This window comes from Corythoichthys intestinalis, chromosome 12 (genome assembly GCF_030265065.1).
Source record: "Corythoichthys intestinalis isolate RoL2023-P3 chromosome 12, ASM3026506v1, whole genome shotgun sequence".
In the NCBI taxonomy this organism is placed as follows: domain Eukaryota; kingdom Metazoa; phylum Chordata; class Actinopteri; order Syngnathiformes; family Syngnathidae; genus Corythoichthys; species Corythoichthys intestinalis.
The window spans coordinates 895,284-921,997 of NC_080406.1; the positions used below are offsets into that span (position 1 = coordinate 895,284).

A 26,714-nucleotide genomic window follows, 5' to 3' on the forward strand; every position below is an offset into this window, starting at 1 on the left:
CTGCATGTTATGCAGCCAATCAAATAGTAAAGGGGCGCGTCCTGCCTAGAAACCTAGTGGGCTTGAATTCGATCGCCAGGAATGCCAAAGAAGAAGCCGAGCGGGAGCAGTGCCGAGCCACTCGCCTATTAGCTAGCTGTCAAGCAAGCTTGGCCCGCCCGGTGCGGCCGCGGCTGCTTTACATGGCGCGCCGCCGCTGAAGCAGATGGACAAGGCCGCCGTCATCTACACCATGGAGAACAAACCCATTGTGACATGTGAGTGAGCGGTGCGCTGACCGACTTTAGCTTAAGCCTTAGCTCGCCTCCAATGTCCGCTTCCGTCGGTCTGCGCTGACACTGCGACGCGTGTGACGTGTTTGTTTGCTAGGTTAACCCATCTGTGAGCTAGTTAGCCGACAGGTGAGCGGGCCTGCTAGCTCAACACAGCTCCGTCCAGCGCTGTTCTTTATTACAACGACTTTGCACTTTGTTCACCTTAGCTGTGGCATGAAAACAACAATGTTTCGTCCTCTTTGGCCATTTTCCTACTCCAAACCGTAAGAGTGGTTGAGTTGTTTCGGTAACCGTCTGTCATATTCTCGCCGCACTGCGCATGCGTGTCAGTGGGCGCAAACGGGCTGTGTTGTCCTAAAAAACGTTCCTTTATTGGCTCGTACGTCAAAGCTGGGGTTTCCATCTAGAACAGTGGTGTCAAAGTGGCGGCCACAGGGCCAAATCCAGTCCACCCAGGGGCACTGGAAGTCACTCACAGCAGGATGTGCTGAGGGTCTTATCTTGTTTTTCCTAAACAAAAATAGTCGTTTCAGTCCAAATTTGTCATGGTTGTGCTTTTTCTCCATAAAGGCATGCACCATGGCAGTACACGCATGCTGGATATGTTACGTACTACCGCTAGGCTACTACAAAGACGGCGTTCTATTTCACCTCGAGTGTGTGTTCGTATTGGAAATAAAAACACCCGTGTATTATAAAGCAAATCCAAGCAGCTAGGCGCAACGACGCACAAACACATTTGAAAACTAAAAGGTCCACTAAGCCTCGTTTTAGCATTCACTTTTCACAACAGTCAAATAAATTGCACACGAATGTTCAACAGCGCTCTGAACGGCGGCAGCTCAACAGCAACAGCAGACAACAATATGGCTACAATGGTAGCTATTTGAAGTTCTCCATGGCCTAAATCGGCTGCTAACTTTTCCTGGCTGAGCACTTTTACAAACTATACTAATCATCTTCTTTTTCGACCTCGAGTTGATTTTAGAACATTTTGCTGTTTTTGTAAAGAAAAACTTCTTTTTTGCGCCACGTGAACGCCTCGTAGTGTCAACAGTTATTTTTTCCGTTCCAATTGCACCTTATCCAACGTGACCTGGTAACAAGCAAGGTGTCAGGTGACGACCATGTTATTAACAAAAAAAAACTTTTTCAACATTTATATTTATACGTATATATATATATGAAAAAGGAAAGTATTTACATTTTTTTCCTCATAAAAACTAAATAAATAATGAAACGGTGAAGAAACTGTTGATTGCCTATCGAAATAGATGACGACTCATCTGCTATTCTTGTAGTCACTTAAGCGTGGCGGCCCTTCTTTACCTCCCGGTCATAATGTATCGGACGTCAAGCGCCGTCAATGGTAGCCAAATGAGTTAAAGGCTATGCAGATAAGTCGCAGTGTTCAGTATGTCGTTATCCTGGCCGGCAGGTGCTGGGGACCAGGCCTTGTTTACCTCTCTCTACACCTCCCTGGCCCAGCAGCTTCCCAGAGAGCCCATGGAGTGGAGGAGGTCAGTACACCACTTTGGAATCAATTTAGACCAAATGATCTGATCTGAAGTCAGCTTGTGAGATTTTTCTGGCATCTGGGTACAGGACATACGGGCGTCCCCCCAAGATGATCCACCTGGAGGCCAACTTTGTCCAGTTCAAGGAGGACTTGCTGCCTAAGGACGGGACCAAGGCCCTGCTCACCTTCCCTTTCCTGCACATCTACTGGACCGACTGCTGTGTGAGTACTGAAACGTGAGCAGGCCTCCCAGTTCATATGGATAGGGCCTTTAAAAAAAAAAAAAGGAATGCGTCACAAATCAGGCTAATTCAGCAACAGCTATTTTGATTTTAATCTTTTAGAACATTGTTGACCTAAAAATGGATCAAAATTGTCTTTTGTGAGCCTCCGAAAGGGAACCTCAGACTTAAAGACTTATCGAATTGAAGGAATCTGACCTTTTAGCCAGATTGCCAGAATCACGCCAGCCGAACCGCCGGACCCGCTCTGGCGAGAATCCGACAACCTGGCCAAAAGGCCAAACTCCGCGTGTTCACCTTAGTCTTAAGCCCTTGTACTGACTCCATTTTGAAAGCTGGAAAAAAGGCTTCGAAGCACAAGTTGACAATTTATTCAGGTCGACAGCGATCGAACGGCAAGGCGTAACAGAAACAGACGAGGAGGCAGACTCGTTCCAAGGTCACCATATCACAAGAGGTTCCTCGAGAAAAATGACAATGATTAGTTAATCTTTTTGAAGGCTCTCGCGGGGCGGGCTGTTGGCAGAAGAAGGGTGTGCTTGGGTGTTGTTTAGGATTAGTTTCTGTTTGTGGATTGGACAGGAGGATTCGGGAGTTAGTGTTGTCAGGGCAATGAGAGTTGTGGATTTTGCCAACTCAGCGTCAAAGGGGCTCTTGGAGTCTTATCAGTCGTGTTATCAGTTGGATATAGGGAGTTCTCCGGTGTTCCTTGTGTTGGGACAGGACGTCCTGCCATTTCTTCTGGACTTTCCGGAAGAACTGATTGCGAGAGTTGGTGGTGCAGACGTGGGCTTGTCAGCGTCAATCTTGCTCAGTCACTTGCATGACGCACACGTTGGGCTTCCGTGATAAGAAGGCGTCATGTATCTCTTATGCCCTAAATTCTGCTTGTTTTTCTTAAACTATGGTGTAATTGCTATTCATTTTATATTGGGTGTGTAAGAGTAATACAAACAGTCGATCGGTGAATACGACAAAAGATTATTCCCTGATTGAGTACAATCTCCTTCACCATTAACCAGTGACTTTAAAAATAATTGTTTATGGGAAAGAGAAATATTAGCATTGTTAATTTTAAGGTCTTAACTACGGTGTGTTTGTGCGCCGTAAGGACACGGAGGCGTACAGGAATAGCGTGAAGGAGGACGTGAGCCGATGGCAGAGCAGCTTGCGGAGCCACGGCTCGGCCGACTGGGTCATCATCGTGGTGGACGGCGGCGACGCGCGCAAGAAGAACAAGAGCAACATCCTGCCCAGGTCCTCCATCGTCGATAAGATCCGCGGCGACTTCTGCAACAAGCAGAATGACAGGTGAGGTGTAGGGGCGACGGTCACCTCAATGACAATGCGCGGACGTTGACGACGACGCGTTTGATCCTGCGTCAGCTGTGAATTGAAATGAGTTTGTTCCTCGTAGACAGAAAGTTTGTTCATTGCACTTCAAATGGATTGGACGTCTAGTGCCTTCAATTCCAGATAATTTGTTAACTCAGTTTTGGTGCGGGAATCCAAAACCGTTCTCAAGTTTTCTTGAGTTTTTGACCTCCAGTATCCCCGTTCTCCGCTCCGACAGGTGCGTGGTGTTGTCGGAGCCGATGAAGGACTCGTCGCGCTCGCAGGAGTCGTGGAACGCGTTGCTCCTCAAGCTGAGGACGCTCCTGCTCATGTCCTTCACCAAGAACCTGGGACGCTTCGAGGACGACATGCGCACCCTCAGGGAGAAACGCACTCAGCCCGGGTGGAGCTTCTGTCAGTACTTCATGGTCCAGGTAGGCTCGGGTATTCCGTCCGGCCGGAAGGACGGTCCTTCCCCTGACGCCGTCGATTCCGCGCTCAGGAGGAACTGGCGTTCGTCTTTGAGATGCTGCAGCAGTTCGAGGACGCGCTGGTGCAGTACGACGAGCTGGACGCGCTCTTCACGCAGTACGTCCTCAACTTCGCCGCCGGAGGTACGGCGCCCTCGTCGGCTTTTTGACAGAGAAGCAGAGTTTGTGACGGTCGCTCTTCATCAGACACGGCCAAGTGGTTGGGCTCCTTCTGCTCTCCGGTGTCGAACTGGAGCGGCCTGCTTCTGCGCCGTCCCATCGACATGGAGAAGCGCGACGGCATCCAACGCGGCTCGACCGGCCTGCTGGACCTGCGGGGCTACCTCTTCTCCCGGCAGTGCACGTTGCTCATCTTCCTGCAGAGGCCCTGGGAGGTCACGCGCAGAGCCCTGGAGCTGCTGCACAACTGCGTGCACGAGTTGCGCCTGCTCGAGGTTGGCTTCCGCCTCTTACTTAAATGACCCTCAGTTCAAACACTGGCGTTGAAAAACGCAAAGCAGGGGTAGACAAAGGAAATTGGCCACTGGCCTTTTAGTGGCCCTACTATCAAAACCACTGGCCAAGGACAACGCGTCGGTTATTCATCCCGATCATCACGAAAAAGAATCATTTGCTTGAATAACGTTCATTTTTTTTAGGTAGATTTAATGAACGGTGCAAATAATCCTATTCCAATTCCATAATCACTCAAGTATACATGAAAAACCCAAATCGACGCCACCAACAGTGTATATGTATTTTAATATTTTCGGCGGGGAAAAAAAACACATTTTTTCTTGGGAGCTCCAGGCGAGGCGGTCATGCGGGAGAACCCAGTGCCTGGGTGAAGCTTTACGAACTTCGTTTTACTAACCTCTGGAAATCTGTTGTCATGGTAACAATTTAGAAGTCAGAGATGAATCAGGCAGTTTTCAAGCTAACCCCTCGTTATGATGATATTATTTTCTATGTAGTCGCGCGGATTGAAGGAATCTGACCTTTTAGCCAGACTGCCTGAATCGCGCAAGCCGAACCGCCGGACCCGCGCTGGCGCAGCTCCAATGACCTGGGCTGGCGGGACGCCGACATCCCGACCAAAAGGCCAAACTCTGCGCATTTACCTTAGTCTTAACCAGACAAAGTCCGGCCCGGGGGCCAAATGCGGCCCGTGGTCAAATTTCATCCGGCCCCCAGCATCTGTCATCAAATCAATAACGTCTGGCCCACACACAGATTTAATATATTGGTCAGCAGTACTGCTACCAGCATATGATATGAGTATCTTACACACTAAATGCTGCTTCTCATTTACCCAAGAAAAGGCAGCAGCACTCTAAGCAACATTACCCCGTGTGGCCCTTTACTACCAATTTTCTAAAATGGCGACAATCAACACAAAAAAAAAGTTGACTGCGACGGCCGACGGTTCAAGGATAGGTGGAAATTGGACTGTTTCTTCACTAAAATACGCAACAACTGTCTGCCGCATTTGCAAAAAGGCAGTTGCTTTTTTTAAAGAGTTCAATGTGAGGCCATATTACCAAACAAGACACGCTGACGTGTACGACAAGATTACAGGGAAGATACGTAGCGAGAAATTGAAGCAACTTGAAGCTAGTTTAATTTCACAGCTGAAGTATTTGGCAAGAGCCCGATGGTCGAAAGACAACGCCACAAGGGTTAGTTGCGAGATTGTTGAAATTATTAATTAGAAAAATAATAAAGCAAATGTGACACACAGAATGGCTTGCTAAAATTTGCTTAAATATATTGTTCGCCATAAAGGACGTCAGCCAAGGTCGGCCCCCCAAATTTTTACCGCACCAAATCTGGCCCCCTTTGCAAAAAGTTTGGACACCCCTGGTCTTAACCCTTTGTACAGGCTTCATTTTGAAAGGTTTAAAATAGGGCTGTCAAAATTATCACGTTAATGGGCGTTAATTAATTTTTTAAATTAATCACGTTAAAATATTTGATGCAATTAACGCACATGCCACGCTCAAACAGACTAAAATGACTACAGTGTAATGTCCACTTGTTACTTGTTTTTTGGTGTTTGGTGCCCTCTGCTGGTGTTTGGGTCCAACTGATTTTATGGGTTAGTACCATGAGTTAGCATGGTGTGATTATTGACATCAATAATGGCAAGCTCCTTGTTTATTTTTTGATTGAAAATTTTTACAAATTTTAATAAAACGAAAACATTAAGAGGGGTTTTAATATAAAATTTCTATAACTTTGTACTAACATTTATCTTTTAAGAACTACAAGTCTTTCTATCCATGGACCGCTTTAAGAGAATGTTAATAATTTTAATGCCATCTTGTTGATTTATTGTTCTAATAAACAAATACAGTACTTATGTACCGTATGTTGAATGTATATATCCGTCTTGTCTTATCTTTCCATTCCAACAATAATTTACTGAAAAATATGGCATATTTTATCCATGGTTTGAATTGCGATTAATTACGATTAATTCATTTTTAAGCTTTAAATAACTCGATTAAAATTTTTAATCGTTTGACAGCCCTAGTTTAAAAGAAGACTCACCGAAAAGAAGTTGACATTTTATTCAGGTCGACAGCGATCAAACAGCAAGGGCAAACAGAAACAGACTCAGGTGGGAAGGCAAGGTCACCCTATCACACGTCAACAAAAGATTCCCGAGAAAAATGACAACACTTAGTTAAACTTACAGTCTTTTGAAGGCTCTCGCAGGGCGGGCCGTGGGCAGGAAGAAGGGTGTGTTTGGGATTATTGTCCGTTTGTGGATTGGACAGGAGGATTTGGGAGTTATTGTTGACAGGGCAATGAGGGTTGTGGATTGTGCCACTTCAGCGTCAAAGGGGCTCTTGGAGTCTTATCAGTTGTGTCATCAGTTGGCTATTGGGCATTCTCCATTGTTCTTTGTGTTGGGACAGGACGTCCCACCATTTGTTCTGCACTGTCCGGGAGAACCGATTGCGAGAGTTGGTGGTGCAGACGTGGGCTTGTAGATGTCAGCGTCAATCTTGCTCAGTCAGTTGCATGACTCACACATTGGGCTTCTGTGATAAGAATACGTCATGTATCTGTTATGCCCTATATTCTGCTTGTTTTCCTTAAACTATGGTATAAGTAGACATGTGCCGGTTACCGGTTTCACCGTTTACCGTGGTGTGAAAACGTCGCGGTTTCAAAACCACTAAAATTTTCCATCATACCTTAGTACGGTATTCGTTATTTTTCATGTGCCAAAATGCAGCCGAAGTGGCTTGGTGCGGCAGCGCTCACCCTTCCCCTGTTAGTTGCCGTGAGTGTCAGTGACGCTCTTCAGCTAAACAGCCAGCAAACCTAAAAATAAATCCTCCAAACACAAGGCGTACTTTTCTTCAATTTATTGAGCTCTCAAATCGTGGTGAAATATACAAATGAATACATTTAAAACGTTATACAATTGTATTTTTCCACATGTGAGTAAGTTCAACAGGATAGCAGTAGCACCATGAAAAAGGTCGCCAAAAACAAAACACACATTTTCCTTTCAAATTCAATATACAAACTAACTAAAACTTACAAAGACGAATGTTAGCCTAGGCTAAGCTGGGAGGGCAGCTTCGCCAACGTTTTATGTCTCACAGCCGCTGAGTGAGAAACAAGCTTAAATGAAGGAGGGAGGAAAAAAAAAAAGGATCGCGTCAAAGATCGCTAATTGAGGAAGGAGGTCTCACTCCTCACTTTTTGTTTTAGATGAAACCTTTCCTCAACAATATTTACATTTTAACTAACTTATAAAACTAACTTATACATCCTTAACTAACTTATTAACTTATGAATTCTTTGTTCTTTTTAACACAAAGGCATGACATCATGTAGAAGAGAGTTGACACAGTGGCTGAAAATGGGGAAACTTTAGCTTCTCCCCCTCAAAAAAAGTCATACAGTATATATTTTTAATTTTATTTAGAAGTGTTTTTACTTTTTTATAGCAATTATTTTGTTCTTGCTCTAATATTGAGCAACTTGAGCTGTGGCTGTGGGTATAGTCTAGGTTCTATTTATTTTAATTTTATATAAAATATTTGTTATTTTTTGTTAATTTATTTATTTTCACATTCATTTATTTTCACATTATATTCATGTTCCAATTTGCAAATATGTTCTGGAAAAAAAAACTGTTCAATGGAATTTATTTATTTTATTTTTTTTTAAACCCATACATCTCAAAATTTTGGAGCTATAATTGCAATACCGTGATACCGTGAAACCGCGGTATTTTTGCTCACGGTTATCGTACCGTCAAAATCTCATACCAGCACATGCCTAGGTACAAGTGCTAATTATTTTATTTTGGGTGTGTTAAAGTCGATCGGAAAATACGAGAAAAGATACTATTCCCAGATTGATTTTAGTAAGTGTGTTAGAATATTGCACACAGTTAGACGGTGCCTACGAGAAAAGGTACTATCTCTTTCAGTATGAATGATCGCGTTATGTTCATCTGATAGGTTTCATACTTGTTAACGTGTGTTACTTGTGTGTCAAATGTGGGTATTGATCTGAACACCTCACAGTAAACCTTGTTTCTTGTCTCATCATAGCCAAGCTAATTCAAGCATTCTCGCCACAGGGGGCTGAAAAATTCTCTCCCTTTTCTTTTCATGTTGGAGTTCGCTTTTCCTCAATTCATCTGGTGACTTTCTCTTCCTTGAGTGGTCTTTTTTTCCCCCCCAGTGCTTGGCCGGGTGCTGGGGGTTTCAGAAACATGTCATCTTGTAGTATAGCCTTAGGTGGGTAGCCTACTGAGATACTGGCAATCAGGTTGTGCATGTTCACGCGGAAGCGAACAAGGTGTGTTCACGCCCTACGCAGAGCAGCAGCTGGCTGCATAGACTGTAAGGTTGTCTTTGAACAGGATAGCGTAACGTCATCAAAACACGAACCACTGGGAATTAATGTGAATTTAGGCTGAATAAGTGTACGGTATGCTAACATTACATGACTCAAACAACGAACTGAGAACGTGCCTGGTATGTTAATGTAACATAGCTATTAAGAGTTATTCAGCTACAGTAACTAAAGCATAAAGAACATGCTATCAAGCAACAATGATATAATAATGTGTGAATAATTTCACACATAAATCGCTCCAGAGTATAAGACACACCCTCTGCCAAACTATGGGGGGGGGGGACTACGACTTGCAGTCCGAAAAATGCGGTGCTTGGCGTCTTATCGAGCAACGGATGGAATCGTTTTCAAATGACCAAAGTAACTCGAGGCTAGCAGCTGTGAGTGTTAGCCCTAGCATAGCAGCTCACTTATGATTTTAGGGTTAGGGGTTAGGGTTCAGGTTTGTCCGACTTCGGAGATGTAGTCCCCGCTAGGCCTAAGCATATCCGCTAGCTGCTACTGTAAACCAACTCCTAGCATTGCAGCTTTTTTTGTAGCAAATGTTATTACCAATTCATAACATTGAGGAATTGTTAAATTAGCTCTGGAATGACCGTGTGGTGGCGGCAGGTGTCGGTGCTGGAGGGGGCGCTGGACTGCTGGGTGTTCCTCAGCTGCCTGGAGGTTCTGCACCGCATCGAGAGCTGCTGCGACCAGCCCCAGTTGGCCGCCAACAGCGCGCACACCGTAGGACTGTGGGCCTACGCCACCGAAAAGGTAGGTTCAATGCGTCCACATGTTCAAAAATATAGCTTATTTCCGTACTCATTTATTTATTTATTTTTTTACAATTCAGTGTCCAAAATAATAAGCAACAATCATACTGGTATCCTGCATTGTAATCATATTCCAAATTTTCTCAGCGCATTTTTTTTGGTTCCCATTTCAAGCTAAAATATGCCCGAATATATATAATTAATATATGAACTGATCTGTTGTAGAAATAATTGCTATCAAAACTAGAAACTGTATTGTATGGAGAAATTATGATGGGGCTTTGCTGTGGGGACATACAGATCTTAGACCCGCTCAGGTTGATTTTGGGACAATATCAGGTCACTTTCTATTGATTTGGGGACATGTCCTGGTCATATCAGGTCATTTGAGGACTTTTGGGGGACATGTCCTGGTCATATCAGGTCTTTTGGGAAACATGCCCCGGTATTATCGGGTCATTTGGGGACTTTTGGGGGACATGCCCTGGTAATATCCGGTCATTTGAGGACATTTAGGGGACATGTCCTAGTCATATCAGGTCATTTGGGGACATTTAGGGGACATGTCCTGGTCATATCAAGTCTATGTCAGGTCATTTGGGGGACCTTTCCTATTGATATAAGGTCATTTCCTGTTGATTTGGGGACATTGTTTTTTTTTTTTTTTTTGCCATTGAAAATGAATGGGAAATTTGGACGTCCATGGCCGTTAATGGCATCGACTTACATGTGCGTCAATGGAATCGAAGTACATTGGCATCAATAGAATCGACATACATGGCCGTCAAAGGCATAAGTGCAATGTAAATTCCATTGGAAGTGAATGGGAAATTTGGACGTCCGTGGCCGTCAATGGCATCGACTTACATATGCGTCAATGGAATCAGAGTACGTTGGCATCAATAACATCGACGTACATAACCATCAATGGCATGGACTGAAGTAAATGGACCTGCATGGCTGTCATTGGCATCCCGTTAAAATGAATGGGAAAGTTTTGGGAAATTTCCAGGGAATCGTAATTTTTTTCTGTATACAAATTGTTTGCCCCCTCACCCTCCCTGAATTTTTGATGTCTACATTATATATAAGTATAACACCATAACCATAACCATGTGATTTGGTCAAAAATTGTAGGATTAGATACATTTTGGGGGAAAAAGAAAAAAAAAATCCCGAAAATTGGCCTTTTTTCAGGGTCATTCAAAAAAGTCCCTGCGTTGCGCCAAAATTCCGGTCGTTTCACTATCTGAACGGTACCGATTCGTGAAATGGTTCAGGCTGGGCATCGCGCCGAAGAAACGCCATTCAAAAAAAAAAAAAAAAAAGAATTTTACTATAATGCTTTGTGACAGCCCTTCCCGGTGCTCGATTCCAATTGTTGGCTGCGTCTGAGTACGACTACTTGTATTCCTTCTTGTGTAGCAGTGCTCAAATGATAGTGTTGGTGACGTCAAGGGTTTTAGATCCTGAAATGACTTTGTTGTCCCTGTGTGCAGCTCAAGTCTCTGGGGAAACTTTGCGGGCTGGCGTCCCGTCAAGGTCCCACCTCGGAAGACTTGAACAGGACGGTGGACCTGCTGGCCGGACTGGGGGACGAGCGGCCTGAAACCGGTACTTGGACGGTGCTAGATGACCGATCCGTTTGAAGCGGATGGGTGGCAGTGAACCGTTTCCACCCTCACACTTCCAATGGATGGCTCATCTAAACCAAATTCACTGCTGAAGGATGATGAAAAACTGGTTTTTAATTAGTGATGCACGATAATAGATTTTTCAACCGATATCGATAACCGATAATTACCTGCCCCTTCCACCCGATAACCGATAATGTCACGCCGATAATTCTATTCAAATATGTAAAATTTTAAAGTATACAAAGATCAAATGTTACTGTGTAAAAATATAATTTAGTGCTATTTTTTTCCCACATCAAATGTGATCCAATAGTAAATTCCAACAACTAAACAATGGCAATGACGTTGTGTAATGGTAAGCTTTTGGCAACAATTACTTAGAGAGTAAACACCCAAGTTGCACAAAAATGCCTTTAAAAGTAAGCCATTCCTAACATATATATCACATTACTACACTGCAAAAACACCTCCTTAAAACTAGCAGAATTGGACAAAACTGTTGATTGCGCACATTTGGAGGCTAAATCAAGTATATAATTATCGGATTGCATTATCGGTTGAATTTCGTTTTTATCTGGATTATCTGTGTGACGTCATAATTGCCATTATTGGCCGATAATTATCGGTGACCGATATTATCGTGCATCTCTATTTTTAATCCACGAGTAAAATGACAAATTTCTGTGTTTGTGTCGCCTCAGTGAACAGCCTGCAGAGTCCCTACAAGAAGCTGAAAGAAGCCTTATCGTCCGTGGAAGCTTTTGAAAGGCACTACCTGGTAAGTGAGACCACGCTAACATTTAACAAGCGGAAGCCGACTCGACGCCCGCCTTTCCTCCTCTCTCAGGAGCTGTCTCAAGCGGCCATGGAGATGTACCGGGCCATCGGGAGACGGCGCTCGGCTCGACTGCTCGGGAAAAGCCTGGCCGAGTTTTACATGTGAGCGACGCCGAAAACCGAGAAATTACATGCCTGGGGTGAAAAGAGTACCCCCCAAAAAATCGACTCAAGTACATTGGTAAAAGTAGGAAAATTATAATGATGGGAAAAATCGGTTGATGTCCACGTGCGTGCTTTTATCTGTTGACATTTTTGATCGCCGTAGGAGCAAAGGCGAACCGGAGCAAGCGGAAATTTTGCTGTCGGACGCCCTGGCTTCGTACGTTTCCGAAGGTTGGAGTTTTCCGGTCACTCACACCAGGAAGCAGATAGCCGAGTGTCAGAAGCTGCTGGGACGAAGCGTCGAGTATCCGGCCTTTTACTTTGAAAAGTAAAATAGAACTGAGTTTTCCTAGTTTCCTTAGCTAGCGTTCCGCGTTAGCTCGTTGAAGACTAGCGCCTTACTAGCGGGCGACGCTAACCTCGACGCGGACGAGAGGACGCGATTCTGCCGGGACGTGCTGGACTTTGCCGGCGATGACGGTGAGCGACGGCCGGCCGCTTTCGGGGAGCCGGTCGGCGCTGACGTCCCTAGTTGTCCACCCGCAGGTTCTGTCAAGTCCTCGCTGGACATGGGCGTCTTCGCCAAGCTCACGCGGTTACAGTTTCGACCGGATGGGGCGTGCGTGCACTCGGGCGCCCTTCTGCAGGTACTATTACTTTTACAGACTGCTGTGAATTTGTGAATCCAATCCATTTGAAGTGGGAGGGATGGCAGCAAATGAACAAACTCATTCAAATTCACAGCAGAAACGTCTGCACCGTAGGGTTTTGTCGCACGGTGATTTATGACAACCCCGGTTTGCGACTCAGGTGGAGCTGACGCTACATTGCTTGATGCCGGTTCCCGTGCACGTGGAGGAACTGGCCGTCAGCCTCCACTTGGACGCCGAGCACGGTTCTAAGGGCCAGAGGCACGGGAGCGGCACCGGCGGCGCGTTCCCCGACACGGTGGACTTGGAGGCGGCCGTCTCCCCGCCGGGACGCCCCTCCTCTCTTAGCGCCGGCCCGGTGCCGGAGATGGACGAGGCGCACGACCGCAGCCCCACGGACAATTCTCTCAGCTCGGCCGGCGTGGTGTGTAAGAACGCCCACCTGGTAATACGGCGCCACGACGGCTCGCCTCAGGACGAGCCGCGCGCCCCCGCCGGGAACCCCCCGACCAACGCGCCGACGGTGGCCCTGAAGGAGGGGGCGCGCGTGCTGAGGACGCGCGACATCACGCTGGAACCCGGAGATAATAGTGTCGTGCTGACGGCGCCTGTAAGCCACATGCTTTTATTTGTATTTTAAAATGGATATACAGTGCTGGCCAAAAGTATTGGCACCCCTGCAATTCTGTCAGATCATGCTGAATTTCTCCTCGAAAATGATTGCAATTACAAATGCTTTGGTAGAAATATCTTCATTTATTTTGCTTGCAATGAAAAAACACAAAAGAGAATGGGGGGGGGGGGGGGGGGAGAAATCATTATCATTTTGCACAAAAGTATTGGCACCCTCAGCCTAATACTTGGTAGCACAACCTTTAGACCAGTGGTTCTTAACTTTGCTAAAGGTATCGAACGCCAAGAGTTTCACATGTTTAGTCACCGAACCCTTTGGAATTCAACACTACTCTGCCTGTAGGTCTGTTATACTTTTACCATACCAAGTGTCAACCTTCCACTGAGCAAACCAGTTTCTCCTCCTATTAGCTAGAGGGCTAGCAGTTGAAAGAAATGGAATAAAACCTTTTATTCGGGGGCAACCCTGTCTAGAACCTAGTCTAAAATGACACTTTACCTTTAGTCAGAGTATGAAAATGGGATCCTGTATATTCTTAACCTCCGCCGAACCCCTTCGACTTACTCACTGAATCCCTGGGGTTCAATCGAACCCAGGTTAAGAACCACTGCTTTAGACAAAAATAATTGGCAACAGCCGCTTCCGGTATCCATCAACGAGTTTCTTACAATGCTCAACTGGATTTTTAGACCATTCTTGTTTGGCCACAGCTCCAGGTCTCTGAGATTTGAAGGGTGCCATTTTCAGATCTCACCACAGGTGTTCTATGCGATTCAGGTTCTTTACTCGATTTAGAAGTCTCCAGTGCTTTCATTTTCCTAGTTCTTTTTGAAGTGTGTTTTGGGTCATTGTCCTGCTGAAAGACCCATGACCTCTGAGGAAGACCCAGCTTCCTACATTATGCTGCAAAATTTGTTGGTAGTCTTCAGACTTCATAATGCCCTGCACACGGTCAAGCAGTCCAGTGCCAGAGGAAGTAAAGCAACCCCAAAACATCAGGGAACCTCCGCCATGTTTGACTCTGGGGACCGTGTTCGTTTCCTTGAAGGCCTCGTTTTGTCCTGTAAACTTTGTTGAGGCCTATTCCCAAAAAGCTCTACTTTTGTCTCATCTGACTAGAGAACATTCTTCTTAAACGTTTTTGGCTTTCTCAGGTAAGTTTTGGCAAACTCCAGCCTGGCTTTTTTTTATGTCGTGGGGTCTTCCCGGGTATAGAGTCCCTTTTTATTCAGACGCTGACGGATAGTACTGGTTGAAACTGTCGTACCCTTGGACGGCGGGACAGCTTGAACTTGTTTTGGATGTTCGTCAAGGTTCTTCATCCACCATCCCCACAATCTTTCGTTTAAATCTCTCGTCCATTTTTTTTCCCGTCCTCATTTAGGGAGGTTAGCCACAGTGCTTTACACTGATTGATGACACTGCCCACGGTAGACAAAGGAACATTCAGGTCTTCGGAGCTGGACTTGTAGCCTTGAGATTTCCCATACTTCATGACAATTTTGCTTCTCAAGTCCTCAGAGTTCTTTGGTCTTCTTTTCTCCATGCTCAATGTGGTACACACAGAGATTGAGTCAACTTTAATTCATTTTTTACTGGCTGCAAGTGTGATTGTTATTGTTATGTGCCAAAGGTACTGCTAATGACACAAATTAGAGAAGCGTCACATGATTTTTCAAAGGGTGCCAATACTTTTGTCCAGCCCATTTGTGGAGTTTTGTGTAAAATGATGATGATTTTCCATTCTTTTTTTAATTAAAGAAATGAACAAATTTATAATTGATTTTTGAAGTTTCATTTATTAATCCAAGAACAATCGCAAAGATGATTGTTTGTCTTTAGAGCGACGAGTCCGGCACGTACACGCTGCGACAGCTGTGCGTGGCCTTGGCCCGAGTCAACTTTGTCCTGCCGCATCTCTACCCGGCGGTCCAGTACCATGTCTACTCTCAGGAACCGCAGCTCTCCGTCCAGCCGCTCTCCGGTGAGCCTCTCGTTATTCTACAGCTAACCCATGATATTTAGAAAAAAAAGAAAAGACAAAAAAAAACAGTGTTTCTGCTTTTCCCTCCAGAGCCGCTGCTGGCCGGCTTGCCGCAGACGGTCAAGTTCACCCTGCTGACAGGTCACTACGCCGTGAAGAAAGGCGACGCCCTGCAGCTCAGCAACAGCCACGGCATGCCCGTCCTCACCCGTGCCAGCTGCGCCGCTCGCGTCAGCAACACCAGCGCAGGTAATCAATCGTCTTACTGATAAAATTGATGCACCGTCGTCGAGGTTGTAGTTTTTAACTTTTATTTTTCGGGACAGCGGCGCGCGAGAGCGTGCTCTCGGTGCAGTCGTCCGACAAGGTGACCAGCATCAGCCTGCCGCCCACCCCTCCCTACCACACGCTGGAATTCCAGCTGGAGGTCCTGTGTCTCATCCCGCCCGGACCGGAGCGGCCCGCCGACGAGAGGCTGACCAACGGCGAAGTCCGGCGACGCCCGCGCAGTTACAGCCACCCCGACACGGCCATGACCGCCGTCGACCAGAGGGTGAGCTCATTTTCATTGGCTTGGGGAACGTCACTGTTTTCATTCTGGAGACAGTGAGAACCAAAAGTGGTATTTGCCATGTGGCAAAATTGATTTTGCCATGTGGCATTTTTTTTTTTGCCATGTGGCTAAACTGATTTTACCATGTGGCATTTTTTCTGCCATGTGGCAAAATGGATTTTGACATGTGGCATTTTTTTCTTTGCCATGTGGCCAAATGGATTTTGACACGGGGCATTTTGGGCCAAGTGGCAAAATGGATTTTGACATGTGGCATTTTTTTGCCGGTGGCAGAATGGATTTTGCCATGTGGCGTTTTTTTGCCATTTTGCTTTTTTTTTGCCATATAGCAAAACATATTTTGACATGTGGCATTTTTTATTGGTATGTGGCTAAATGGATTTTGGTTTGTGGCATTTTTTTGCCTTTTTTTTTTTTTTTTTTTTTGCCATATAGCAAAAATTATTTTGACATGTGGCAATTTTTATTGGTATGTGGAAAAATGGATTTTGGTTTGTGGCTTATTTTTTTTTTTCTATATGGCATTTTTTGGGGGTATATGGCATTTTTTTCAGGCCATGCACATCCAAATTTTCTATTAATTTTAAATGGCAAAAAAATGTGTGGCTGTGACTTTTGACTATCTACGTACCATTAGAGTGCATTGACATTCATTTGGCACCCAAGTCAGGTTATGCCATTGACAGCTACGCACGTCCAAATTTTCCCATTCATTTTGAATGGCGGAAAAACGTGTGGTTGTGATTTTTGCCCGTAAACGTTACATTACAGCGCATCAATTTTGCCACATACCAAAAAAAAAATGCCACATGTCAAATTACATTTTGCCACATGACACCAAAAATGCCAACTGACTAAATCCATTTTACAACATGGCAAAAAAAAAAAAATGCCACATGGCAAATACCACTTTTTGTTCTCGGCCCCGCTTTTCGTCCGTCCAAACATTTTCCGGTTGTCTCCAGATGTCCATCGACTGTCCGTGGTCCATCTACTCCACGCTGCTGGCTCTCACCTTCCACATCCCCTTCAAGACGGAGCACTCGCTGCTGTCCGCCGGAAACCGGTGCGCCACGCCAAACCTCTTACGCAGTTATCTCAAAACCCTAGAGCGCTTTACGCCGACGTCAGCCGTTAAACCTCATTGTAGTTGCTCAATGGTGGGATTTTTGGAAAAACTTACATCAGAAATGACGAGATTTGTTTTGTTCCCACCCATTCCAGGAAGTACATCCAGGTTTGCGTACGCAACGTGTCCGATTCGGACTTCGCGCTGGCTCAAGTCAAACTGGCGGAGAAACGGCCGCCGCGTCAGGAACGGGAGCAGCAACTGCGGCCCGAGCTGGAGATGCGATCTCTCAACGCCGCCGCAGAGCAGGTGACACTGCTATGATTAGATATTATTGAGTATTCACCCCTTAAAGAGCTCTCATTGCCTGCCATTGACAGCGCGAGACATCTAATTTATTTTGACTGGGAGGGGCGAATGAACATTTATTTTATTATCCCAGTCAAAATGATATCGCAGCGTCAATTGCACTGGAACATGAGCCAGTCCTTCCAGTTTATGTATCCATGTCAATGGCAAGCAATGAGTTCATTTTTGGGTTCTTATGAGTTACATAAGTTTCTCTACGAAGCAGGAAATAAGATTTAAAAAAAAAAAAAAAAACTACTGTAGAGTGTTATTACGAAACATAACCAGAGTACCAGACCTTTTTTTTTTTTTTTAAGTTTATTTGAATTAATTTCTACATTTATTGGTAATAAAATAAAATAATCTAAAATTACAATGGTTAATAATGATAAAAATGTAAGGGTTTTTTTTCTCAAAAGTCACTACCTATAAAAAATGAATTGTTTTATATTTTATAATGGCTCAAACACCTACTGTATTAGCATTTTTATTTAAATTATTTCAGTATATATATATATTTTTTAGATTTATTATTGTTTTATTAATATTTAGGCCTGCAGCTATCAATTATTTAAGTAATTGATTAATCTTATCAGTTGAATAGTGAGAATGGAGTCTGCGAATTAGGAACATTTCATGCGTTTCAGAATAAATTTTAGATGTAAAACAAAGGCTTGCCAAGATTGCACTTTCAAAAGAGCATTAAATGAGAATAGAAAATATTAATATTAATTCCTGAGTGTTTCTTCAAATTATCCAGTAAGCTTAGCCTTGGATGGTATAAAAAAAAAATTATTGAGGATGTAAGTACAACAAACAAGCAATTGGCTAACTTGCATATCAAAAGTCTGCTAGCTTAAATGCTATAAAATGGTAGTTTTTTTTTTTTAACAATGCTCGTTCAAACAAATAAAAACTTTTAAACTTTAAAAAAAATTTACCTTGAAACTAAATTTAAAATGCATAAAAAACAACTGAAACAAAAACCTACCTTATGTTGGTCTTAACAGGGTGCAGCTGGATCGAGCCATGTTAAATGAGTTATGTCGTATTTATTGTTGCCACTACAGGGCAGTGTATCCACTCAAATTAATAAAACTAAATGCAAACACTTTCTGAACAAACCATTACAACGGCACTTTAATTAGACAAATCCTTGAAGCAGCAAAATTTGATTCCAAGCTTTTTTCTAATCGAGTTAATCAATTAATCGTTGCAGCACTACAAGTATTATCGTTTGAATTACTTTGAAAAATCACTTTAAGTTACTACGTAGGTACTTGTTTGAAATATAGCTTGACCTGCTAATGCATGTTAAAGTAACCAAATTAGATTACAAGTATTTATTTATTTATTTTTTTAAATGATAGATTTTTGTTTTTTCATCCTACTGAATTGATGTCCAGCCAGAGACTAGCTACGATTGAAACGTAATCGATGGATATGGTCTGTGCAGTTGTTGTGCAGTAAGCAGAGCGTGTTCTGCTTGTGGGAAGTGACGAGCGCCGGCGAGCTCCCGTCTGGCGTGGCCTGCGTCTTCTCCGCCGGCTTCTTCCCCCGCGGGCACCGCGGCGCCACCGACGCTTTCGAGCTGTTCCACTACCACTTCCAGTTGGACAGGGTGCCCGTAAGTAACATCCATTTTGGCCTGGCACGTGCTCGCTAGACGTCATCAATGAAATATGAAGTGGTTTTAGGTGATCGGCCGTCACTAATAAACCGATCGATCGATCGAACTTGACGGAAAAGTCTAAAATTTACAAATGAAAGAATCTTGTTTCTTCCCAAAAAACATATCAAGCTCAGTGCTAATATACAATGAAATTAGTGGTATTTAACTCTCAAAGAACCTAAATGACACACCCACCCTGCATCTCTCTCTTTGGATGCAGACAAAAAACAAATTTAGAGCAACTTCGACTGGTTTAAGCTCTTCTGAACAACACTGCCTCCCGGTGGCCAAATTGCTGAGTTGTATGATTGTAGTTTGGGGTCTGCTGTTTGAAAAATATTGACTGTGAGAAGGCCTCATTTGATTACCTTATTGACAGCACTAGATCCATTTCAAGTGGGAGAGTTGGCCCTCCGCTGCCAACTTCCCACTTCTACTCGAGATGAACTCGTTTGCGTGTTGAATGGACGTCTAACATGGCGCCGAAAGAGTTCAAATACGTCGCTAATACGTACTCGTCGGCCCGCAGACTCTATACAGCGTGAAAGCCGACATCGTTCCCCCGGCCGGCGAGCGACACTGTCGCTCGGGCGCCCTCTGCGGGCTGGAGGTGCTCATCGCGCGACTGTCGTCGCCGGCCGACGACGAGAAAGCGGACGCCGACGGCAAACTCATGTATGAAGGTAGGACGCGACGGCAGCGTCGGGAAGAAAATGGCACGCCTTTGGCTTTGGATTTTTTTTTTTTTTCAACAGTGGCGGACAGCAGCAGTAACTGGGCGGTGTGCGGCAAAAGTTCGGGGCTGGTGTCGCTCCCGTCGGCCGCCGCTTCGCCGCACAGAGTTCAAATCGAGGTCATGCCGCTGTTTGCCGGCCATCTCCCTTTCCCTAAGATCCAAGTCCTCAAGTATCTTCCTCACAACGCCGCCGTCCAGCCAGACGCCGGTGAGTAGCGTACTAGTGCGACAAACGCTCATACGTAAACGTTGACCGGTACCTTGTCGGCCGGCGTCCTCAGACGGCCCGGTGGAGAACGACAGCCTGTCCCTGCTGGACGAGGCGGCGGCCGACACGGCCAGCGTGCGCAGTCGCGGCAGCGTCCAGTCGCTGGGCGAGCAGCAGCAACAGCAGCGGGGCGCCGCCATGCCCCGCCTGGACCCCTTCAGCCCGGGCCAGGTCTTCAACCACAGCCACGCCCGGCAGGTCCTGGTCCTGCCCGCTGCCGACGACCACATCATGGAGGTCCACGCCACGTGACCCCGAGGTACTCAATAAAGACTTTGTACAGAGCCGAGCCGAGCGCGAGGTAGAAAACATCCAAATGGACTGAACCGCTGTGTGTGTGCGCCGGCGGGCCACAAATTGAAAGTGCGCTAATGCTAATTGTTTGTGTTCAAGCACGCACGCACGTGTATATTGTAAATGCCCCCCCCCCCCCCCCAAAAAAAAAATCCTATTTGATTGACAGTTGTATTATTAATAAAATTCTCAATTACAATCAATAATTGCTGTTGTGAATTTTGTGCCAAATGGGGTGTTTGGTGAGAAGCAAAATACAGCAACTACGTTCCCCAAAATTCACCAGAAGTCATCATTCAAGGTCGTGGAATAGTTTATTTCAAAGTACTTTTCTTCTTTTTGAAATGTCTAGGACAGGGGTCGGGAACTCTTATGGTCGCTTTGCGACATGGTTTTTGTTGTTTTCTTGCCAGTTCAATATGGCTGCACGACGTCTCTGGCTGAAGCCTAAGTTGTAATGTTGTGCTTATATGATCCTTGGACAAGATTTGTCCGTAAGTATGGTTGTTGTAAAGAATGTACATATTTTGTTAATAAGAGAAATGTTACATTTTTTGTATGGGACGCTTTTTGTTTATGTTTAGTGAACTTGTCTAGCGTGCTAAGCTAACGTTGTTGCTAATGCAGTTGCTTATGCAGTTGCTTGTGTACTTTTTTTGTAATTTTACGACGGTCTAAAGAGGACAATGGTTGAGGCCGTTCTATTAATAAATCGGATAAAAAAGGAAGAAGTCTGATTATTAAGGCGTCGTTCACTAGCTGTCTAGCTTGGGAAAAAGTAGACGCTTCAGAGTGAGGACAGCAACCCGACCTTCAAACGTAACTCGCAATTGTAATTCAGTGCCCGTTGCGGATTGCACGGATATGGGCATTAGTACAGAGGTTGTGCTAAGCTCCGCTCAGCCAGCAGCAAGACGGGCTCCTCCAAGCTCAATGCCGAACGCACCGAAATATATATTTTTAAAAAAAATGTGTAGGGGAAAATTAAACTACGAAAGTGAACTGTGTGATACCCAAGTCACAGAGGCGTGCCATCACTTTCATAACTTTTTCACCTGTCAAAATTGTCGAGCGAGACTCACAAAATGGCAGCCCCGAGAGGCTCCACCTGTCTCGACCACTGTTGTGCATACGTCACTCTGGTTGGTTTTTCCTCTTCCAGGAAATATACGCACCGCCATACTATGTTTTTATTTGTTATTTTCCAAGGGGTGAGGGCGCAACTGAGCAACGATTGTAACATCCCAAGAAGGCATAAGCCATGTGTATGATATTCTGACGGTATGATAACCTTAAGCTGAAATATCACAGTATTGCAATTACAGCTCTAAAATGTGTTACTTTGAGATATCTGTGTTTAAAAAAATAGGATTTTTATTTTTCTAAACATATTAGCAAATTGGAACATACTGTAAATATAATGTTTAAAAAAAAAATTCAAATAAATGCAGTCCTTTACCTGAGCCGAAACCCACAGCTCAATATTATTACCATCAGAACAAAAATAATTGAATTATTTTCCATAAAAAGCATGTGTGTATGACTCGTATCATGTTTACATTATACAGACTGAAGGAGATGGTACCTTTTCTTGTATTTACCAATCGACTGTGTTACTCTTACACAATTAATATAATCAATCAGGGAATAATATCGTTTCTCGTATTTACTGTATTACTGTAACACACTCAATATAAAATAAATAAGCATTTATACCACAGTTTAAGGAAAGCAAGCAGAATATAGGGCATGAAGAGATTCATGGGACCTTCTTATCACGGAAGCCCAACGTGCGGGACACCCGGTCCCAACACAAGGACCGTCGGAGAACGGCCGGTATCCAACTGATAACACTTTTGACAAGACTCCAAGAGTGGCAAAATCCAGAGCCCTCGTTGCCCTGACAACGGTCACTCCCGAATCCTCCTGTCCAATCCACAGACAATAATCTAAACACACCCTTCTTTCTGCCCACAGCCCTCCCCGCGAGAGCCTTAAAAAGACTGAATTCTTAACCAATCGTAGCCATTTTTCCCAGGAACCTTGTGTTGACGTGTGACAAGGAGACCTTGCCTCCTTGCCCGAGTCTGTTTTTGTTTCGCCTTGCTGCGTGATCGCTGTCAACCCGAATGAATTATCAATCAATCAATCAATCAATCAACTTTATTTGTATAGCACATTTAAAAATCCGCCAAGGAGACCAAAGTGCTTTACATAGCAAAACACAGCAAAATAAGTCAACTTTGAAAGATAAAATAAACACATAAAATAAAATAAATAAAAGACGAGGTCATAAACTGTCATTGCACATTAAAAGCTGACGAAAAATAAAATGTTTTAAGACGTGATTTAAAATCCGTAAGTGAGGGGGCCTGTCTAATAGTAAGTGGTAATTGGTTCCACAGCCTGGGCGCCATCACCGCAAATGCACGGTCACCCCTAAGCTTCAGCCTTGATCTTGGGACTACTAGAAGCAGGTGGTCAGCTGATCTGAGGGTTCTGGTTGGACTGTAAGGCTGAAGCAGTTCTGACAAATATGGCGGCGCAAGATTATTCAAACATTTAAAAACAAATAATAATATCTTAAAATGTATTCGGTAATGTACCGGGAGCCAGTGAAGAGATGCTAAAATTGGGGTGATATGTTCACGCCTGCGGGTTCTAGTTAGGAGTCGAGCAGCAGAGTTTTGTACAAGTTGCAGACGGGCCAGTGCCGCCTGACCGACACCTGCATACAAAGAATTACCGTAATCCAGCCGAGTTGTGACAAAAGCATGAATCAATTTTTCCATATCAGAGCGTGAAACAATAGATTTCACCTTAGCAATCTGGCGAAGCTGATAAAAACAGTCCCGAACAACACAAGAAATCTGCTTCTCCAATTTAAAATCAGCATCAAATTGGACCCCTAGATTTTTGACATAATTCTTAAGAAACGGAGACAATGAACCGAGGTCAACATTCAGGGAGGCCTGGCTACTCGGTTTGAACACCATGACTTCAGACTTACTGTCATTCAAACTTAAAAAATTACATGAGAGCCACGACTTTATATCGTTGAGGCATTCAATAAGTTGACAGAAAGTGCCATTCTGCGCCAATGGAAAATAGATCTGACAGTCATCAGCATACAAATGAAATGAAACACCATGTTTTCTAAAAACAGAACCAAGAGGCAATAAATAAAGTGAAAATAAAAGAGGGCCGAGAACAGATCCCTGGGGAACCCCATGTGGAAGCGATGCCTTTTTGGACATGAAATTGCCCATTTTCACACAAAAACTCCGTTCATTTAGGTAAGACTTAAACCATTCAAGAGCGACACCTTGAATACCCACACTGTGTTCAAGACGAGAAATTAAAATCTGATGGTCTACGGTATCAAATGCTGCAGATAAATCCAAAAGAACTAAAACAACAAACTTGCCAGAGTCTGTTGCCAGAAGTATATCATTTGATACTCTTAAAAGTGCCGACTCAGTGCTGTGGAGGGATTTAAAACCAGACTGAAATGGTTCCGAAATCTGGTTTTCTTCAAGGAATGGTAGCAGCTGACTATAGATAACCTTTTCTAGTATTTTAGAGATGTATGGAAGATGAGAAATGGGCCTAAAATTTGAACAGAGGGTGGAGTCTAGGCCTCTCTTCTTCAACAAAGGTTCTACTACTGCATGCTTAAAGTCACATGGCAATGTGCCAGTAAGGAGACTACAGTTAATAATTTTTAAGACGTGTGGAGCAATGATGTCAAAAACCTCTTTAAATAAGCGAGGGGGAATTACATCGGAGGGGGAACCGGAGGGCTTTATATTACTAACAATGTTTTCGACAAAAGAAGAAGAAACTTGCTCAAACTGGGCGAAAACAGATGAACAGCGCATGGGAACGGAGGGATCATTGCAAAATGGTGAAATAGAGGCTCTAGTTGTAGCAACTCTGTCAATAAAGAATTGAAGAAAGCGGTCACATTTTTCATTTGATGCATCAGGATCTAGGGAAATTGGAGCATCGAGGACAGAATTTATAGTTTTGAAGAGAGCACGGGGATTATTACTACTAGCAATAATTTCCGATAGGTACTTGTGCTTCTCAGCTTTCACAGTCTTCTGATATTTCACCAAGCAGTCTTTTAGGATCTCCCAGGAAACGTGCAGCTTGTCCTTTTTCCAAGAGCGCTCCGCTCTCCTGCACTCTCGTCTGGCGGCGCGAGTGACGTCATTAAGCCAGGGCTCCGGTGCTGGTTTGACGCGCCGATTTTTTTAGGGGAGCGATCGTGTCCAATGTTCGTAAGCAAACAGTATTAAAAGAAGCAACCAGTTCGTCAGTATTTAAACTCTCGGGTGAATGAGGGAGATCGTTGCTTATATCCAAAAAAGTCGATGAGAAAAGAGCTGGAGAGGAGGAGTGAAATGTGCGACAGCGTTTTGGGGGTGCGCAAAGTTTAGCTTCCCGCCGAATAGGAACGTCAAATACAATGGGCATGTGGTCTGAAAATACTGCATCATGAATGTTCAGATTGGACACACACAACCCATGTGATAGCACCAAATCAAGCGTGTGGCCGAGTTGATGGGTAGGTCCGACCACCGATTGGACAAGATTAAAAGAGTCAATAACATTTAAGAAGCTGCCGGAGATTGGCTCATCAGGGCAACAGACATGAATGTTAAAATCCCCAAGAATGAGGACACGATCACATTTTGGTAAAATTTCAGCCAAGAATTCAGCAAAGTCACTTAAAAAATCCTTGTTGTACTTGGGTGGTCGGTAAATGACAGCGCACAGTACAGCGTGCCAGCGACCAATTTCGAACAGGCAGTGCTCAAAAGTCACGCAGGGTGCTTGCAGGCTGATCGGCCGGCTTTTAAAAGAATCTTTAAAAACAACTGCTACTCCACCTCCTTTTCGACCCTCAGCTCGCGGCGAGTTAAAATAGCAGCAGTCCGGTGGTAACAGCTCGGCGAGAGAAGAGTACTCACCGGTGCTCAGCCATGTCTCCGTCACACATAAAAAATCCAGGGAGTTCGATATAAAGAAATCCTTTAAAATGAAAGTTTTGTTGCTCAGTGATCTCGCGTTGACAAGGGCGAACCTGGCCGTTGGGGGCCTTGCTCGGGGCGCACGAGGCAGGGCCCGCAGATGGTGGGGATTTGCACCTCGCCAGCGGGGGCGCGGGGAACAGGTGCCGTGGCGAGCCACTCCGGCCGAGCCGGCGACGTACACCAGGCAGGCGTCCACCAAATCCAGTGATCGCGGGTGCAGAAAGAGGCCAGGCACTGCTCCGCTTCTCCTCCGGCGTGCCACGAATGTTCGAGCAAAAAAGAGCTTGAATCTCGCCAGCTGACCGCCACGTTTTCCCCGTCGGCGGCGTCGGCGTGTAGACCAAGGGAGGGGAGCGGAAGTACAGCAAAGGTGGACAGGTAGCGAGTCCGGCTGTTGGAATGGCCGATACGTCTTAAAACATTCGTGGTTGCCCTTCACCAAATCCTTGGCAGCAGGGCGAAGATCTAACAGCGTTTGGCGATCATAAATAAAAACCGAACTGACGGTCGAGATTAAAAAAGACAAAAACAACAAAAACACAAACAGTGGGAGACGGCAAGCCACGTCAACATACACCGGCGCCATCTTAGTTCTCAACTAGTTCTCAGTGAGTCTTCTTCCAGCTTTCAAAATGGATTCAGTACAAAGGGTTAAGACTAGGGCTGCAGCTATCGAATATTTTAATAATCGACCGAAATGAGGAAAAAAGACATTTAATCCAATACTGAACCATTTTCAGTCAATCAATGTCTTTATTTTCAATGTACATTGTTGAAAACAGCCAACAATTGCATCTGAGATGTGACTAGAAAAAAAAATTCACTGCTTTCACTCCAAAAATTTCTCCATCTTATTAAAAAAAAAAAATTCTTACCTAAAAATGTAATTACGCTTGATGATAACACATATCACTCGAAAGCTATGTGTTTCTCCACGTGTTTCAATTGAATTTCCATTTGTGTCAAGCTATTTTTAAGTTCTACTTAAGTTTTAAGTCAGTCTAAACTGTAAGTACTGATAGCATTTTGAGTTTTTGCAGTGTTCAAAATAAATGTATGATACCAGCTGTATTGGAGCACATTTATTCAGCAATGACTACTGAGCTAAAACTGACAGTTAGCTTTATTATGTTTTAATTTTACACCCTCATCACTCTACAGCGCTGTGTTTTTACAGATTATATAAAACCTGTATGTAAGACACGTTAGCCACGCATCGACAGTGGTCAGAATCAATAGAAACCTAGCCCTCCGAAGAGCTAACGTTACGTGACCGAGTGACAGTAACGTTGTATTTATTAGCGATGAGAAGTGTACTGCTTAAAGATGACGGCTGTTTACTAACGCTGCCCAGACGCGGCCGAGTCTGTCA

At 44.5% G+C, this 26,714-nt stretch overlaps 1 protein-coding gene across 2 annotated transcripts; it reads left to right on the forward strand.

Annotated features, from left to right (window-relative positions):
• The first annotated feature begins 46 nt into the window (after nucleotides 1-46).
• trappc10 (trafficking protein particle complex subunit 10) lies at nucleotides 47-21,020 on the forward strand. Of its 2 annotated transcripts, XM_057851837.1 has the most exons (24): nucleotides 47-257; nucleotides 1,714-1,795; nucleotides 1,881-2,016; nucleotides 3,148-3,347; nucleotides 3,610-3,805; nucleotides 3,874-3,985; nucleotides 4,049-4,296; nucleotides 9,347-9,493; nucleotides 10,992-11,106; nucleotides 11,831-11,907; nucleotides 11,977-12,068; nucleotides 12,235-12,375; nucleotides 12,451-12,551; nucleotides 12,618-12,718; nucleotides 12,882-13,331; nucleotides 15,198-15,339; nucleotides 15,430-15,588; nucleotides 15,666-15,892; nucleotides 16,879-16,979; nucleotides 17,138-17,291; nucleotides 18,787-18,957; nucleotides 19,532-19,685; nucleotides 19,758-19,946; nucleotides 20,020-21,019. In XM_057851837.1, the coding sequence occupies exons 1-24, from the start codon at nucleotides 206-208 to the stop codon at nucleotides 20,256-20,258; spliced, it is 3,786 nt and encodes a 1,261-aa protein (XP_057707820.1). In that variant the 5' UTR covers nucleotides 47-205; the 3' UTR covers nucleotides 20,259-21,019. The 2 variants fall into 2 exon arrangements, with proteins under 2 accessions (XP_057707820.1, XP_057707819.1); XM_057851836.1 differs by having other exon boundaries at nucleotides 12,451-12,718; nucleotides 20,020-21,020.
• Nucleotides 21,021-26,714: the final 5,694 nt, after the last annotated feature.